Source organism: Bos mutus, chromosome 8 (genome assembly GCF_027580195.1).
Source record: "Bos mutus isolate GX-2022 chromosome 8, NWIPB_WYAK_1.1, whole genome shotgun sequence".
NCBI lineage: Eukaryota > Metazoa > Chordata > Mammalia > Artiodactyla > Bovidae > Bos > Bos mutus.
The window spans coordinates 14,148,746-14,166,867 of NC_091624.1; the positions used below are offsets into that span (position 1 = coordinate 14,148,746).

Sequence of the window (18,122 nt, forward strand, 5' to 3'; positions counted from 1 at the left end):
TTTCATTATTAGAATGTCCAGGGTTTAGATTGCTTCTGAAAGTATATTGACGGTCAGCAGAGTGACCTCTGATTCTGAACAGCTATTGAGAAACCTGCTCTGTGCTGTGTTGTTCCAACTGCTGTCCTTACAGCAGTGTTCCACATGCATGGAGTTTCCATAGAGGAAAGTCCCTTTTTGCCCCATTTTAAAAAAATTATGTTGAACATTTATTTCTTTCTCAAGAATCCAATAAGGCCTGCTGGGTGGCCAGCTCTGTGTGTGGCACAGGAAACTCAGAGATGATTAAGCGAGTGGTCCTTGCCCTCTGAGACATATGTTCGCCTGGAGGGGCTCATGTTCTGAAATGTTTTTCATGGAAGTCAAGCTCCCAAGGCTCCTCAAGACTGTAGCGCCAACAAGTTGGATGTTACAGAGGAACTTTTATATGAGGGAAGTGGTTTTGTAATTTCCTCGGGTGGATAAGACTGAAGTGGTGTTTCTGGTGAAAGCTAGAGGAAGTTCAAACACCTTCATGGACCAGAGCAGAATTATCTCAGGCAAATTCCTTCCTGTCTTTCCATCTTCAGTGTGAGTCATTTAAAGGGTCATGAATTTTGGTTGTTAATTTTAGAATTTAGGGGGACCGAGTCAAAAAACCCGTGTATGAACAGAGACTTTTGGCAGCGTGGCTATGGTCGTTACTAAATGAGTGGAGACTTAGTTCTATCATGAGAAAACTCAGGAGAAAAAGGCTGATGATGGCTCCACTGACTTGAAGGGACTTTATAGATGAATTAGGTAAAGGGTTTTAGGTTATTTTCAGCACCTCTTTGGAAAGCTAACTCTTCCCAGGAAAAATGAATTTGATGTCCATAAGCACAGATATTTTTTCTTTTTTTAACTGAAGTATAGTTAATTTATAATATTGTGTTAGTTTCACGTATACGGCAAAGTGATTCAGTTATATATAAATTTTCATCAGGTTATTTTCCATTATAGGTTGTTATGAGACATTGAGTATATTTCCCTGTGCTAAACAGTAAATCCTTGTTGCTTATCTAGTTTATCTGCAGTAGTTTGTATCTGTAGTTTAATCCCAAACTCCTAATTTATCCCTCTCCCCTTTCCCTTTTGGTAACCATAAGTTTTTTTTCCTTTTTTTTTTGTGAGTCTGTTTCCATTTTTTTATATATAGATTCATTTTTTATTTTTTAGATGTTACATGTAAGTGATGATAGCATATGATATTTGTCTTTTCTTTGACTTATTATGATCATCTGTAGGCCCATCCATGTTGCTGCAAATGGCAATATTTCATTCTTTTTTATGAGTAATAGTCTATTGTGTATACATATCACACCTTAAACCAGTCATCTGTTGATGGGCTCTTGGGTTGTCTGTGAACGCTGGGGTGCATGCATCTTTTTGAATGTGTGTTTTTGGGTATTTGGATGTTTATCCAGGAGCAGAATTGCTGAGTCAAATGGTAGTTCTGTTTTAGTTTTTGAAGAAACCTCCATACCCTTCTCCACAGTGGCTGCTCCAGTTTGCATTCCCAGCAACAGTGTAAGAGCGTTCCCTTTCCCCACATTCCCTCCACCATATATTATTTGTAGACTTTTTGATGATGGCCATTCTGACCCGTGTGAGGTGATGCCTCGTTGTAGTCTTGATTAGCATTTCTCTAATAATTAATGATGTTGACACCTTTTCATGAAGCACAGATATTTTTATATTATACCGAGCAGGTTGCAGGTAACCAGTTTAAGAGCTCATAATCTGGTCCAATCCCTGGTTTTGTGAGTGAAAGTTGCTCAGTCGTGTCTGACTCTGCAACCCCATGGACTGGGTTGTCCATGGAATTCTCCAGGCCAGAATACTGGAGTGGGTAGCCTTTCCCTTCTCCAGGGGATCTTCCCAACCCAGGGATCGAACCCAGGCCTCCCCCATTGCAGGCGGATTCTCTACCAGCTGAGCCACAAGGGAGGGCCAGCCCTGGTTTTAGAGGAAGTTGAAACACCTTCATGGACCAGAGCAGAATTATCTCAGGGAAATTCCTGCCTGTCTGTCCATCTTCAGTGTGGGTCATTTAAAGGGCCATGAATTTTGGTTGTTAATTTTAGAATTTAGGGGGACCGAGTCAAAAAACCTGTGTTTTTTAGTTTTAGTTACTAAGATTTATAGGGGAGGGTAACTCCAGGGGATGCAAAATCTTATTGATGAAACTATTCCTAAAAGAAAAACATTTTTTTTTCTTTCTTTCAGCACTGGCTGGATCATTCCAAACCTATAAAAAAGCAGATGAAAAGTAAGTAAGCAGAATTCAGTCTACTACCTTCCTGCCTTTTCAGAGAGTGAACTCCGTTGCCAGTGTTTTGAAGTATTACATTTTCATTAGAACTTGGGAGCATTTTCAAATGGATTCAGTTCTAAGGATGTTTTAATTTCCTAAGACTGGCTAAATGTTAAGAGTTTAAAATTTGAATGGGAGTTTTTAGTAGATGTTAAAAAACACACTATGCCCTCTTTTGAAATTAGACACTTCCCCCAACGAGGACTGAGAAATAGGATGTTCAGAAACATGGCTTTATACCTGTGACATTCATTTTCTCGGGGGTTATGAAGTAGATTCAGAGAATGGGAGAGCTGGTAGGATCTTTGACAATCTGGTCCTGCTCTCTGATGTTATGTTGTGGTAACCACATTTCTTCAATGTGGTTTATGTATGAGTAATTTTTTTAAAATTTAATACTTTTAAAGTATTTTTACTGTGGTTATTTTTAGATTACAGAACACTCGGCTGTTTATGTGTCACTTTCCTATAGCCCACTTAGTATTTTGTTAAAAGTTAGTGTCACTGGGGTATCTTGGCAGTCAGGGGTGAAAGTAAAGTGTTAGCTCTCAGTGAGTCACTAGATGAGTAGCATTTTCTTCCAGAATGAGATTACTAACCACACTGTTTTTGTCAACACCAAAGTCCATTTTAGTTTTCCAAACTGGGATTGCTTTGTGTGTTCTGTTGTTAATTTCCAGTGGTGTGGTGGATATGTTAATAGATTTAACATGTTTTTCCTTTTTGTCCATTCTGTGATCTTCAAACCTTGGGGGAAAACATCTTCAACCTTCCATCTCCAAATGCTTAGTTGGACCTGCTTATGCTTTGCACTTTCGAGTTAAATATTATTCTTCAGAACCGAACAACCTTCGTGAAGAGTTTACAAGGTAGGACAAGATGCGAAGCAAGGTCCTTCCACCCACTCACACCCCATAGCACTTGCCTTGGTATAATCAGCAGGCCTTCTAGACTGTGGGCTTGCCACCTCTTCCATCTGCTGTCTTTCTGTTCTGAGCAAAAGTTACGAACACTTTGCCTGTGCTTATCTCTGCATTCTGTTGAAAACTTTGCCTGATTGAACCTTTTCTTAGTAAATCAGAATTTAAGAGTGTATCTTCTCATTTCATATCTGTCTTGACAGACCTTGGGTAAATTGGCTAGTTGGTCTCTGGCACTTTATTTTTTGTCTCAGATACCAAAAGGGAAGGCAGATATTAGAAGAGCATTTCACCATCCAAAACTGCCGTTTTATTTCTTTAAGGAGCACTGCCAAATATTCCCTCGATTGTTGTAGTATCAGATTTGTTGGTGCTCCTTCATGGTGACTTTCCACCCCGTTGAGTTTCTTCCTTGGTATACCTGCCTATGTCTGCCTATGAGACTTCAGAGATAGTGTTGAAGCAAAAGAGACTTAAAACATAAAACATTTTATGTGTGGACCTCCAGCCACCTTGCTGTCAGTGAGATTCTCGGCTCAGTCTCCTGCTGCCTTTGATTCCCCAGACTCCCCTTGTCATCGTCTGTGATGCACAGCAGTGGTGATGGGTGGTCCATGGCTCTGGCCCCTGGCTTGGAGGTGACCACCTAAGTAGCACTTTAATGACTGACTTTATCACCATGCCCTGCCATGGGAGGGGTCTATGGGCTTCTGTAGTTAAGATTTCCTATAGGAATTGGAAGTTCTGGCCACATCAGCACTGTTTCCTCCTTAATATGGGTACTCAGTTTAATGGTAGTTGAGTGCCTGTCAGAAGTAGTAACATTCTGGAATGTACTAGAACCTTCACCACCACCCACATGTCTGGGTCACCCACATTATCCTATATCCATCCCACAGAGAGTGACTGTGTGCATTGTGTTCAAAGTTCAAACAAATTACATTGTCCTAGGGCTGCTCTTCAGAGTCCTTTATGAAGTGTGCTGCTTCTAGCTGTCATCAAAGCCAGTGATTCTTAACCAGTGGTTGTGAATCAGAAACACCCAAGAAGCTTTTGAACAAATCACATTCCTGGGGACTACTCTTGCGTGTAAGATTCTCATTCTGTAGGTGTGGAGCCGAGCGTGGGTAGCTTCGGTTTTTACAAAGCACTGTAAGCGGTTCTGATGCCCACATCCTCCTGGTAAAAAAGGACACTTACTTAATCTCTTACTTCAGTGAACTCCTCTGGTATTATTTGCTGCCTTCCTCCCCATTTTCCTTAACCAGTTCTGGGATTTCTGTTTCCTGTGTGCGTGTGTGTGTGTCTGTGTGTGTGCACACATGTGTTTTTTGGTTTTTTGAAGACAGAGCCTGCGGTTAATCTCAGCAGAAAAAAAGCCTCCAGCAGTCGCTCACTGCAGTCAGCTGCAAACTCTTTGATACAATCAGCTGCATCCTTCCTGAAATCTGCTGGCAGGGTTAGCTGAGGGTCAGATGCAGTGGTTCCACCCTACCTGTTGGATTGTGTGAGGTGTGTGTGTATGTGTGTCTGTCTGTCTGTCTGTCTGTCTGTCTCCTGGAGGCTCACGGGCATTGAGGAGGCGTCATTGGACCATGCAGCTTTCCATGTTCCATCCTCCGAGTATCTTGCAAATTTCCTACATGCATTCACCTTCCTAGCTAGGTTCTGGAATGCCTTCCTGGGACAGGAGGAGATGCTTCCACCCAGGTTCTCATCTGACCTGGACTCCCTTGTTACAATGCAGACTTCCGGACTGCGTGGGGGTGGGAGCAGTGCTGGGAAGCTGGGGATTGGAAGTGGCTGGGGAACAGTGACCCTCTGTTGACTTTTGTATATGTTTATCAGGTACCTGTTTGTTTTACAACTCAGGCATGACATTCTTTCAGGAAAGTAAGTATGTTTTTTTTCTAACCATTAACTCAAGATAGATCATAGTGTATTTTCTAAATAATTCACTGTGTGTGTTTTTTTTATAACTCGTTACCCTTGTTCCATTTTCAAAATTCAAAAAAGTACACCAGGCATTGTAAAGTGAGTCTAATTCTTGTATAACTATCATCAACATCTTATGTTAAATAACTCCTATATGGCTTGAAGCATTTCCAAGAGCATTTGATATCTTCAGTGATGTGTATTTGGGAGTCATTCTCTCCCTGGTCACATCATTGCCCCATTCATAACGGCTTTTGTTGTGTTTGCAAGCAAGATACTTTATTAGTATGTATACACTTACAAGTATTTGGATCATCTGAAAGTCTCGCTCATCACCATCTGCATTTATTTAAAGAGGTTACATTCTGATTCTACTAGAAAGAGGTTTAGATGTCTCATCTCATTTCCTTTTCCTCTCTTAAAAATGGTTTTTAAGGCCTAGGCCTCTGGCTATACAGTGTTGAGCACGACAAGCATTGGCACTGAAGTGACTGATTTTACAGGCAGTGTATGTATTTTAAGGATATGCGATTTCTGCAGTCACAACTTTTACAGCTGTGTCATTTTTCACCAGACGTATTGACTGTTTTCTGCTACATGAAGAACTAAGACCCACTGAATCTAAAAAGCAATACCTGCTCTTGACAAGAATACAGTTTGATTTTGAATATAACCTGAAGGAGATTTAAAATGTGATTTCTGAATCTGCAAATTCTCTGTAGAATATGTGCTACAAGAATCCTAGTGAAATGTACACTCTAGAACAAGTAGATTGTACAGTGTATACATTCGCCTTAGCAGTGTGATACAGATAGCGGATCTTTGATTGTGTGTATATCAAAGCGTGTGTGTGTATTTCTCTCTCACCATACTGTGCTCCCATACTAAAAGCCTCTTACCTGGTGATTGTCTTCGGTCTGGAAGAACATTAGTGGCGACATCTTGGATTTGTACAGCACTTTGCAGTTGACATGCACCTCAGCCTGACGTTACTATATTCCCAGTAGCCTGGTGTTCTGGCCCCAGCATTGAATTTGCCAGCTGGCCAGTGGTGGGCAGGACACTTGAACACTCAGCTCCTTACCTCTGAGGTGAAGGGTGGGGAGCACTGGCCACACCCATAGTAGGGGCTGACACACTGGACGCATTGACCAAACTGGATAATACGCGCATGTGGAAAGGCTTTGAAAACTAGGAAGTGCTGTACTAATGTATGTCGTTACCAAACTGGATAATATGCGCATGTGAAAAGGCTTTGAAAACTAGGAAGTGCTGTACCGATGTATGTCGTTACCAAACTGGATAATACGCACATGTGAAAGGCTTTGAAAACTATGAAGTGCTGTACTAATGTATGTCGTTACCAAACTGGATAATATGCGCATGTGAAAAGGCTTTGAAAACTAGGAAGTGCTGTACCGATGTATGTCGTTACCAAACTGGATAATACGCGCATGTGAAAGGCTTTGAAAACTAGGAAGTGCTGTACCGATGTATGTCGTTATTATTCTTCTAACAACATTTGTGTATCAAGTATGAATGGGATCTCTGGATTTGTAGTAATACAGCTCTGTGGCAGTGTCTCAGTTATTTGATCGCTTGGGTGTATCTGGCTGTCCTGGCCATCTTAGATATAGTGTCTCTCTGTTCATTTCTAACACTAGGACCTTGTTTCAAGAAAGACTTAAGGCACCTTGAAAAGATGCATGTGTCGAATCAAGATAAAATAAGTTTAAAACTAGTAAAGCAAAGAGCAGGGCTTTTCATTCTCTTTTCCAAACTTCCCCATTCTTGCCAGATTCAGGAAAATTGCCCATTATGCTTAGAGTTGAAACTGTACCTCGATGGGGTTAATTTAAGATATGAGGAGAACTGACTTTGGGAAACAGGGAGAGTAAGTCAGGTTGTTTGCATTTTTTAATGTAGGCAGCAAAAATAGAAACCACAGAGAACAAAAATCATTATCTAAATATCACTACCTTCTGAAAAATGGTTTTAGTGACATTTTGTATAGTTATGAATATTAAAGTTCATATTTAGAATTAATTTTTTCTTTTTTTTTCCCCAAGATTGAAATGCCCATATGAAACAGCTGTGGAATTAGCCGCTCTCTGCCTACAAGGTACATTACTCCTTAGTGGTAATTAGCATTTTAAAGTTATTGCTTTTCCTTTGAACAAACGACAGTCTACTATGTAGCAGGCACAGGGCTCTGCTTTGGGGGTATAAATGAACATGATACAGTCTCCATCTCCAAGTAGCTTCCGGTCCCCTGAGGACCGCAAGGCAGGATCACATACTCTGTGTGCACACATACAGCAGAGTGTGGTTCCTTCGGCAGGAGAGACCTGCAGGAGGCTCGGAAGTGGCAGACCCGTGGGAGGAAGGGTAGATGGAGATGAACAGAGGATCCTGGGCACAGAGAAGAGAAGTACACAGAGGGCCAAGCTCAGAAATCTGGAAAAGTGGGTGACCTTGACCCCATTTAAAGCACATCAGCTTCATGCTGTCAGCAGTGGTGCCTTTGAAGAAGGAGGCAGGCCCCATCAGATGTGCATTTTAGAAAGGCCACAGTGGTTATGATGGGGAGAAGGGACAGGAACAAGACCAAGACTGGGTCTGGGGGTGTAGTGAGATGTAGCTGTGAAAAAATCAAACTGACCAAGGCTGGGGTTAAACACACACCCCCCCAAACCACATCAATAATATAAGGAGAAGGACCCAGTCATTAGGCTTCGGTGTTGAAAGAGGAGTCAGAGATGACTGCTAGGCTTTTGCTGAGAAGGGGTGATGGTAACAGCGAATGGCTAGACTAAGAGTTGGGTTCCACGGCGGGACATCTGTGCAGTCTCTTGGCTCAGAGGTGCTAGTGGGGCCTCTGGTAGCTTCTTGAGTCAGTGCAGATCAGGCTCCACGAGAGAGGTCAGGCTGGAAGTGCTGACAGGGGAGCCATCAGCATGTGGGTGGGAACTGGCGGGTACGAGGGCTGCCTGCCTGGCTTTCAGGGTTGACCATTCCATCCATATGATGCATTGATGGATTTTAGTTTAAGATGCCCAAGAAACACTCACTAAAGTCTCCAGCACTAATTAAGAGGATACTAATATGTAGCTGCACATAGGGAATTTCGTTAGCACATCAGATAGACATATGTTGTGGACTCTTTACCTGTGTGCTCTTTGGCTTCTATGGGATAATGAATGATGATGTATTCATTCATAATTACTAATTCTTTTTGAACACCATAATAAGATTTGGCTTCTGACTTTTGTATTTACCAAGCTTTAAAACTTGATCTAAGTTTTTTCAAATTATAAAATCAGTGCAGGCTTATTATACACTATCAGGACAACAGACGAGTAGAAGCAAGGAAGGAACCTACCATCCTATTCACAGACAAGCAGAGTTTTTATGTGTTTTGAGTTTTGAAAATGTAGTTCTGGTCAGAGTTGTATAGATTTTTTTGTATGGTTTTCTACTTGGTAATTTTAGTACATATATTTCATCATGTTTATACTCATAAAGGGAGAAGGCAATGGCACCCCACTCCAGTACTCTTGCCTGAAAAATCCCGTGGATGGTGGAGCCTGGTAGGCTGCAGTCCATGGGGTCGCTAAGAGTCGGACACGACTGAGTGACTTCCCTTTCACTTTTCACTTTCATGCATTGGAGAAGGAAATGGCAACCCACTCCAGTACTCTTGCCTGGAGAATCCCAGGGATGGGGAGCCTGGTGGGCTTCCACCTATGGGGTCGCACAGAGTCGGACACGACTGAAGCGACTTAGCAGCAGCATACTCATAAAGATGGTTTTTAATGACCAGATTACTCCCATTTGCTGATACTTCAGTTCTTTAGTCACCTTTACTGCTTATTCTTGAATGGGGACTTGGCTTATTGTAGGTGATCAGTAAGTGCAGAATGAACTTGAAGAGCTCCCCAAGGACTGTGAAATTTCTTGAGAGCCTCTGTGCATTTGAAAACTGAGAGGAAAGGTGTTTCCTCTCATGCTGGAGCCATGAACACGTGTCTTGCCGCAGTCGTCCTTGAATCAGTGCCTCCGTTGTTGTGATGCAGTGGCCCTGCTTGGAGGCTCTGCTCTTTTGAGAACAAATTTTATGGTTGATTTGAAAATTAATTCAGGTACAAAGAAAAGGGAGGAGGGAAAACGTAGTCATTTGTGGTGTGTCCCTGCTTTGTAAGTTTCAGGTTTGTGGATAAGGCATTAGAGACCCAGGCAGTTAAGGGACTTTACCCAGGTCACACCGGTCAAGTGGGAGTCAAGCCCTCCTGCCTCTGAGCTGTTTCTTCCAACCCCCCACCCCCCACCACGGCTAAGCGAAGTGTGCTCTTGCTGGCAGGTTCTTGGAAGGCAGGCAGCATGCTTCCTCAGGATGGGTGTCCCTCAGGCCTGTTTTAGTCCCTCTAATGATAAGGCGGGACACTAGCCCCCTCACCTGGTCTCGTGGGAACCTTGTCATTGGCTTCTCTCTCCTGTGCTTGGCCATGTCAGAGGCACAGTTAATCAAGTCTGGTGCAGACACACCAGTAAATGCATGGCTCACTTTGGCCCATGCTGCAGGGTGGCTCATATCAAGGAGACCTCTTTCCAGACAGCCCTTCTGACCTTGCTGGGTCCGCAGCTTCAGGGTAAAGTCTAGGTCAGAGGTCAGTTGCAGCCCCCAGCCTTGGAAGCCCAGCCCTCCCCTTTTCTGGGCAAATGTGTCCAGAGCAGAAGCATCACTTGTGGCTGTGCCCAGAGTCCCCAGCAGCCGCATACCCTGATTCAGACCCCTGGTGGTCTTAGGGCTGCCGTCCAGCTGAGAGCTGCATATTTGAGGGGCTGTGGTCAGGTGAGGAGACAGCTCCGAGTTCCCCAACCAGTGTCAGAGGCTGTGTCGTGCAGTCCTCACACAAGCCCTCCCAGTTTGGTATCAGTGCTTCCTCTGGGTGGACAGGGACATTTCATCCTCTTCTGCAAGCCCACAGGAGTCCCTCTCCTGAAGGGTGGGCACTGGGATTTGGGCTCAGAAGCCAGTGGAAAGGGCTGTTAGGTACATTAAGGGTTGCTGTCAATTCGGGGTGTTTGGTCATGTGCTGGCTTGTTGGTGGGATTCTGTGTTAAGGAGTGGTTCTCAGAGTATGTTCCCTGGGAATATATTGCATCAGCTCCATCAGTATCACCTGGGAGCTTGTTAGAAATGCAGGTTTTTGGGGTGGGAGGTGGGAGGGAGGTTCAAGAAGGAGGGGACATATGTAAACCTATGGCTGATTCATGTTGTTGTATGGCAGAAACAATACAACATTGTAAAGCAAGTATCCTCCAGTTAAAAATAAATAAAAAAGAGAAATGCAGGTTTTCAGGCCTTATTCCAGACCGATGGATTCAGAACTTCTAGGCGTGGGGGCCAGCCATGTGTGTTTTAACAAGTCCTCCAGGCAGTTCTGATGCATATTTGTTAGAAAACCCCTGTTGTAGATGCATGTTTTTCCAAGTAACGTGTGCCCCACCCTCCTGGGTGCCTGGTGGAAGGCGGGTTTGCTCCTGCAGGTCTCAGGTGGGGCCTGAGATTCTGCATGGCAAGCAAGCTCCCAGGCGATGGCCACACTGCTGGCCTGCTGACCACGCTTTGTATTGGCCAGGTACTAGAGGCAATTGCAGAAAAGGAGCAAAGGGGCCTCTGGGGGATTCCTTTTCCCTCTGGGCTCTGCCTCCTGTCCTGCGAGGGTTGGGGGAGTGGAGAGAGATTTTCTCATTCAGGTCGAGGAGGAATGGGCCTCCTGTGTCCTCCGGCCCTGCATTCTGTGGGGGCGGCTTTGGGCTCTTTGCTTGGGCTCGCCCACGTGGCTGTTGCTCCTTTCTGCACAGCCGCCTCCCTCCCAGCTTCTGCCTGAGTTGCAGTTGCTTCCGCAGCCCTCTCACCCCCTATTCCCTCCCTCCTCATGCCTTCCCTCTCCCTCCTAACATTCCCCCACCCCAACACCCGATCCTGCCTGTGCTGAATTCTTGATTGGTCCTCTCCAGCACTGCAGACTCTGGTGTGCTGCTCAGACCCACCCTTAACGAGAGCCTTGTTACACGGATGTTCCTGGGCAGGTCCCCATTCCTGGCAGTTGCCTTTTATTGCAAATTTAGGCACTACAGTTTGGTGGGGGTAATGTAATCACAGCCTCCCTGGGCAGGAGAAGTAGTCGGGAGACAGACAGTCATAATCGAGATGATGGTGTATGGCCCAATGGGGAGCACACTGGAGTGATTGGAAGGGATTCTGAATGTATCTGTGGGGACCGAGTGGGAGTTAAGTCCTCCTGAAAGGAGGGCCTTAGTTGTACCTGAGGGGGTACCTGTGCTGTTTACAGTCGGGCAGAGTCCCTTTGGACTTGCTGCTGCAATAACCAGAAGCATTCACTGTCTCGTGTTTTCTCCCTTTTATGAAACCTGCAGCCGAGCTTGGGGAGTGCGAGCTTCCAGAACACACACCAGAGCTTGTGTCTGAGTTTCGGTTCATTCCAAATCAGACAGAAGCAATGGAATTTGATATCTTCCAGAGATGGAAAGAATGCAGGTACCTTGATGCTACCATCCAGCATTCCAATGTATGCATTTGGTCACGTGTAAGCGTTGGTCAGAGGGCTTCCCTGAGAGCTCAGACAGTAAAGAATCTTCCTGCAATGTAGGAGAGCCAGGTTCAGTCCCTGGTTCGGGAAGATCCCCTGGAGAAGGGAATGGCAACCCACTCCAGTATTCTTGCCTGAAGAATCCCATTGGACAGAGGAGCCTTAACCTGGAGGTTACAGTCCATGGGGTCACAAAGAGTCAGACACAACTGAGCGACTAACAAACGTTGGTCAGACTCTTATCTGCTGGTGGAGCGGCTCTACTGATGACTGAAACAGCTCCAGCTCTTCACTGCTTTCTCTGCTGTGCTTCAGCCCTGCTTTTCCAAAGGCTCACAGGACATCTCTCTTTCCCGAGCTGTACAGTAAAAACCAAACCACATTCTGGGTCCTCTCAGAAATGCAGGGCCTGGTCCTGATTTGCTCATCGAATAACCAGGGCCACTAGCCCAGCCTCCTGAACAAGCCAGGGGGTTGCTGCCTGGATCCAGCCAGTCTGCATACCAGGGGCTGTGCGCATGTCCTGAACTTCAAGGCCATAATCCTAAAGAAATGTGTCCTGTGGTCCCTTACGGGGACACTCAAATCTTAGATCATGTGTTGTACAGAGTTACATTTCAGGACACGTGGTCCCCACAGCTAAATCCAGCCCTGTCATTTATCCTTTGCTTTGTCCCCTTTTCCCCCTCAGTCACCCTAGCCTGGCAGTTTTATGCCTGGAGAACAGGCCCGCTGCCTTTCCTACTGCCTGCCCATCCTCCCCAAACACTGCCCGTGCCGAGTCACTCCTGGACTCAGAGACTTACCATGGTCTCACGGTGTCCCGCAGCCATTCTGACTCTTGAAAATGGCAGGTGACATCAGCACATTCTTGTACCCCACTGAAACAACGTAGAAAAGTGTGGGTATAGGATCTTGCCATACCCCACTCCCCATATGCCCCACCCTACTCTCTGCCCTGCAGGAGGATGCTCTGAGCAGTCAGCTATGTATACTCAGCCTTTCTCCTTTGCACACATGGGCACGTATCTACACACACACAAGTGCTTCCTCAAGCGTTCACATCGTAAGCCCTGCTCTGTCCTCATTCTGTTAGCAGTCTGTCGTTGGAGGTTGTGTCATGTTAATGTAGATGGCATCCCTCGTCCCTTTAATTGCCCCAAGCACCCTCAGAGTGGCCGTGCCCTGCAGACTCCTGTGGGTGTCCACATGGCAGTTCACACGTGTCTTGTTGGTTTCTCTAAGGGGAAAGAGCCCTGCCCAGGCGGAACTCTCCTATCTGAATAAAGCGAAGTGGCTGGAAATGTATGGGGTAGACATGCACGTTGTCAGGGTAAGAACTGTGCCATTTAAGTAACTGGGGTTCCCTGTGATGGGAAAAATGTGTAAACAATGTGCAAACAAAGTAACGCGGTGAAGAACTGTTTTGCATTCTGCTCTGTGACCACCTGTTAGAACCTTCTACCGACTGTGCCTTCGTTTGTTTGTAGGGAAGAGATGGCTGTGAATATTCTCTTGGACTGACCCCGACAGGCATATTAATCTTTGAAGGAGCTAACAAAATAGGCTTATTCTTTTGGTAATTTAGTTTTGTCCTATATTAAAAATGTCTTTTTCCTCTTTTGTGGTGGAATTCTATGTGAGGGATGATGATCGAGGGATACTGGCAACACCCAGATTCGTTTTAAAAACACACAGACCCTTGCGTGTGTGGGTGTCTGACAATGGAAGTGGCGCTTCTGAATAATCACACTTACCTGAATGAATGATTTCTTAAGCAAATCAAAGTGTAACGGGTAGAGAGGAAAGGGCTATGTAATGTGTAGATGGTTGCTCCTGCAGACTGTGCTTTTAAAATGGTTTCTCTCTGGCCAGGCCGAAAATTACCAAAATGGATTTTAAAAAGAGCAAACTGACGCTGGTGGTGGTGGAGGATGACGATCAGGTAAGCCTTGCCCCATCCCTCCTCTTCGCCGGGAGTGACCCTGCATCGGTGTCACCAGCCCCGCGTAACCGGAACCCACACTTCCCCTCCGAGGGCCGCGAGCAGGAGCACACGTTCGTGTTCCGCCTGGACAGCGCCCGGACCTGCAAGCACCTGTGGAAGTGCGCCGTGGAGCATCACGCCTTCTTCCGGCTGCGGACGCCGGGAAACAGCAAGTCCAACAGGTCGGACTTCATCCGGCTGGGCTCTCGCTTCCGGTTCAGGTAGGCGCCATTTTTACAGCTCGAAGGAGGGCAGCGGCGGTGTTCTGGGGAAAAGGAGCCGTGGATGTGCATTCGGGGACTTGCATTGGACCTCACGCTCCAGCTTCTTTCTTAACATCTGAGCTCTTTCAGCCTACCTATCCTGCTTGATAAAATGAGACTAATAATCACAAAATGCTTAACCACTGACATTCAGCTGGAACCATGCTGTCTAATTCAGTAGACACGAGCTACAGGTGGCTATTTAATTAATGTTAAATACATGTTAAAATGTGGTTCCTTAGTCTCACTAACCAGGCTTCAGGAGCCCGGTGCAAATGAAAGCGGGTGGCTGCCACACTGGGCGGTACCCTTGTAGGTAGAACAGGAGCATCATTTCAGAAAGCCCCATCAACCACCCAGCACTGGAGCTTTTCACGTACCAACTGGGGAATCCTTCCTGTGGCCTTAATAAGATGGGTCCTCAGATTATGCACATTTTGCGAATAAGGGAACTAGTGCCGGGGTGTAGATAGTCCGCCCAGGGCCACCGTCAGTCAGTGCTAGTGCTGAGCCTCAACCCCAGGCAGTCAGGGTCCTTTGTCTTATATTTTAACCACTGCTCTATGGCCTGTCACATGCCAACATCAAGGTATTTGGTGACAGTTAGGAGAAGGAAATGGCAACTCACTCCAGTGTTCTTGCCTGGAGAATCCCAGGGACAGGGGAGCCTGGTGCGCTGCTGTCTCTGGGGTCGCACAGAGTCGGACACGACTGAAGCGACTTAGCAGCAGCAGCAGGAGGAATAAGAGCGGATGTCACCGTTTGTGTGAATGACCCAGACGGGCTCAGGAGTATTTGAAAAGACTCTGGAGAAAGAGAATTTATTCTGATATGTTTTTACTTGTGATTCTAAGACCATGTCTGTTAAAGTGCACGAGGATTCCCTGGGTGTTTGTTAAAAATGAGGATTTAGGACCCCAGCTAAGACTTTTGTAATTAGAGTCTGTGGCTGCACACATGTGCCTGTATGAATAAAACCTGAAAATGTCCATTTTAAATACACTCCCAGGGTTGATTTCTGAGGCGTGTTTACAGATCTAGGAATTGCAGTTACAAGATCTGAAACTTCACATGGTTTCATAACCTCTTCCCACACATGGCATGTCCTTGAACTCTATTTAAAATGCCAGAGGATTTGTTCATTTCAGATTCTTTGGCTGTGCACAGAAATGGCTGTGCACTTGTGTTTAAAGAATTACTTTGTTTGATTGTATTTTTAAATGCTGCAGAGGGGAGTGGGGGTACTAAGTCCTTGCTGAGAAATACTCAAATCATGGGTCCTGTGGAGGGTCGGAGATGTCATGACCGCAAAGCCTGGCAGAGACATTGCATGGTGTTCTGAAGTCTGCTGTTGTTGAAATGAGCAGGGGACTGTAGAAGTTGCCCAGACAGGCTTCTATCCCGGGAGGACACTCCCGTGGGGCTTGGCCTAGCCCAGGTTCCCTTGTGCTCTTTAAAAAGAGGCATGAGATGGAAGGGAGTTTGGAGATGAGGTTGCCCCTGGGAGGCAGTTAGAGCAGGTGGCAAGTGCCTCCTTCCAGGTGATAAATTGTAAACCAAGGATGGCTGGAATGAAGCAGTGATAGATCAGACAAAGACAGCATTGCCGCCTGGAAGCTGCAGCTGGGCGTCAGGGTGATTGAGAGCCTTGCTGAAAGCAGCAGTGTTTTCCTGGGCATAGCAAGGAAAGCCATGGTTTAGTTTAAGTGGTCACTGATAACAGCCTTTTAAAAGAGTTGAACATCTACCTAATATGTTTTATGAAAGGTTATTTTATGTGCAATTCGGTGTTCTCTTACTCAAACGTTCCAGATACTTGGACCTCCTTGGTTTGTATGGTCAAGTGGCTGGTCCCTAAATTGTAGGTTTGTCCTTTGGTAGATACAGAATACAGCCTGGATTTGGCAATGGTGATTTTATTTCCAAACAGCTAAATTTAGCGTGTGTCTTTACCAAACGAGTTCGAGATAAGTTGAAATTTACACTGGAGCTCTTGAATATAAAAATTCACTTCCAAATACATACACTGTACCAACATTCCGATTTTGGTAGCATGCCGTGAAATGTTTGCTTTCCAGTGGGCGGACGGAATATCAAGCGACACATGGCGCCAGGTTACGAAGAACCAGCACCTTCGAGAGAAAGCCTAGTAAACGCTATCCATCCCGAAGACATTCGACGTTCAAAGGTGGTGTGATTTGCATTCTGTTTTGGAATTTTATGTCATGGTTTAGTTGGTTAAGCCCCAAGGAGTTTGGTGAAGCAGTTTTTGGAGGAACTGTTTATTGTTCTCTGTCACGATGAATCTTTCAGCAAAACCCCAGTGGGATTCTCTTGGTGGGAATCAAGCTCCTCTCACCATCCATCTGTCTTCAGTCTTTCCCACTGGGTGCGTTCATCTCTTCTCCCTTTTCCATATTTCCTTTCTTGCGCCTGTTTGCTTCTTTGGGACCTGGGACCTCAGAGATGTCATCGGTGAACTTGTTTCTTGCCTGTGGAAGACGATGATGTGTCTCTGAGGGAAAAACTGTCCCTGTCTCTCCTCCATATTCCAGTTTATCTTTTTCTTTGTTTGGGTTTTTTGGTGGTGGTTTTTTCGGTTTAAATCTATTTTACTTATTTATTTTTGGCTGTGCTGGGCCTTCATTGCTGTGCTCATGCTTTCTCTAGTTAGAGCAAGTGGGGGCTACTCTGTAGTTGTGGTGGGTGGGCTTCTGTCGCTCTTGTGAAGCAGGGCTCTGGGACACGTGGGCTTCAATAGTTGTGGCACACAGATTTAGTTGTACCATAGCATGTGGAATCTTCCCAGACCAGGGGTCAAACCCACGTCCTCTGCGTTGGCAGGCCAATTCTTAACCACTGGACCACCCGGGAAGTCCTGTCTTCCATCTTCCAGTTTCACGTGGGGACATCAGTCTCGTGCTAACCAGAGTTCTGACTCTGTAAGAGGAGAACCAGAACTCTTACATACTGGACTCAGGGCCCACAGTTAATCCAAACATTCCCCGCCCTTGAATTTAGCCAGACCCCGGGATGTGGGCCCTACTCCTCCCTTCCCTGAGCTTGGTCTGTCGTTTACTACTGTGGCCACGCACGTGTATGGCCCTAGTACCCACTACAGGTGCAGTCAGAAGATGAGCGGTCCAGGATTGTTTACAGTCCCAAAGCCTAGCTCTCCGTGCCCGTACTTGCTTGCTCCTTCATTTAGGACCTCGAGTTTAGCACTAAGATGCTTGTTCTTTTATAGCAGAACCTTTGCATTCTCCCTACCCCTCCCTTGTCCCCTGCTTGGATATCAGTGTAGTGGCCATTCCATATATTTTTCTTGTATAACTCGGGCCTTTGTGGGACCTGGCGCCTATGCTTTCCCATTCTAGAATCTTTAACCTTGCGTTCCCCGCAGTTTCCTTCTTTTGTAAACCAACGGAGCAGTAGTTTGGTGACCAGAAACTCTCTAAAGACATTCTTGGCTGCTTCTCTGGGGGGGAAAATCCCCAGAGCCCAGGGAACGTGGCCTCACTTTCAAGAAAGGCCAGAGGTTGAGAGGGTGGGGGTGTGTCCAGGGAGGGTGGTGGATCCTTGAAGGGTGATTGATTGCAGGAGCTGGGAGTGACAGATGATGGGGTGGGGGGAGAGACGAGAGCATGCTCTGTCCCAAGAGCTGTGTTCACCTCCCTGGCGAGCACTGTGCTTATAGCCTACTGGTTCAAAGCTGCCCAGAAACACCCCGGTATAAGGAAGAACTTTCTGATGTGGCCGGCCAGAGATAGTGCTCCCTCTTTAGAGAGTGAGTCCCCAGCCCCTGGAGGTGTGCAGACACAGAGGCTGTGGCTGCTGCAGTCGGGAGGGGCCTTGACTCCATGGTTCTGTGCTTCTCCTCGACTTCCCTTCCTGGTCTCCAGTCTCTTTTCCTCCTTTATTTTCCTGGCATTTTCTCCAGGCAGAGTTCTGGCCTCTTCGGGAAACATGTAACGATTTTCCGTGCTCCAGTTTTCACATAACAAAATGGAGTCTAGATACAGAAGATCTATCTCTGTCCATGATCCTTCTCCAGACTCACACCTG

General features: G+C 45.9%; 1 protein-coding gene across 10 annotated transcripts in view; it reads left to right on the forward strand.

The window, feature by feature from the left end:
* The window catches only part of EPB41L4B (erythrocyte membrane protein band 4.1 like 4B), a 138,807-nt gene that overhangs the window by 44,978 nt on the left and 75,707 nt on the right, over positions 1 to 18,122 (forward strand). For 9 of the 10 annotated variants that reach the window (XM_070375140.1, XM_070375142.1, XM_070375145.1 and 6 more), the window contains exons 3-12: positions 2,248 to 2,290; positions 3,126 to 3,204; positions 5,104 to 5,148; positions 7,260 to 7,312; positions 11,635 to 11,755; positions 13,053 to 13,140; positions 13,298 to 13,386; positions 13,683 to 13,752; positions 13,846 to 14,015; positions 16,136 to 16,245. In XM_070375140.1, the coding sequence (XP_070231241.1) occupies positions 2,248 to 2,290; positions 3,126 to 3,204; positions 5,104 to 5,148; positions 7,260 to 7,312; positions 11,635 to 11,755; positions 13,053 to 13,140; positions 13,298 to 13,386; positions 13,683 to 13,752; positions 13,846 to 14,015; positions 16,136 to 16,245 (868 nt within the window). The remainder of the gene's footprint in view (positions 1 to 2,247; positions 2,291 to 3,125; positions 3,205 to 5,103; positions 5,149 to 7,259; positions 7,313 to 11,634; positions 11,756 to 13,052; positions 13,141 to 13,297; positions 13,387 to 13,682; positions 13,753 to 13,845; positions 14,016 to 16,135; positions 16,246 to 18,122) is intronic. The other variant, XM_070375144.1, reaches the window with a different exon arrangement.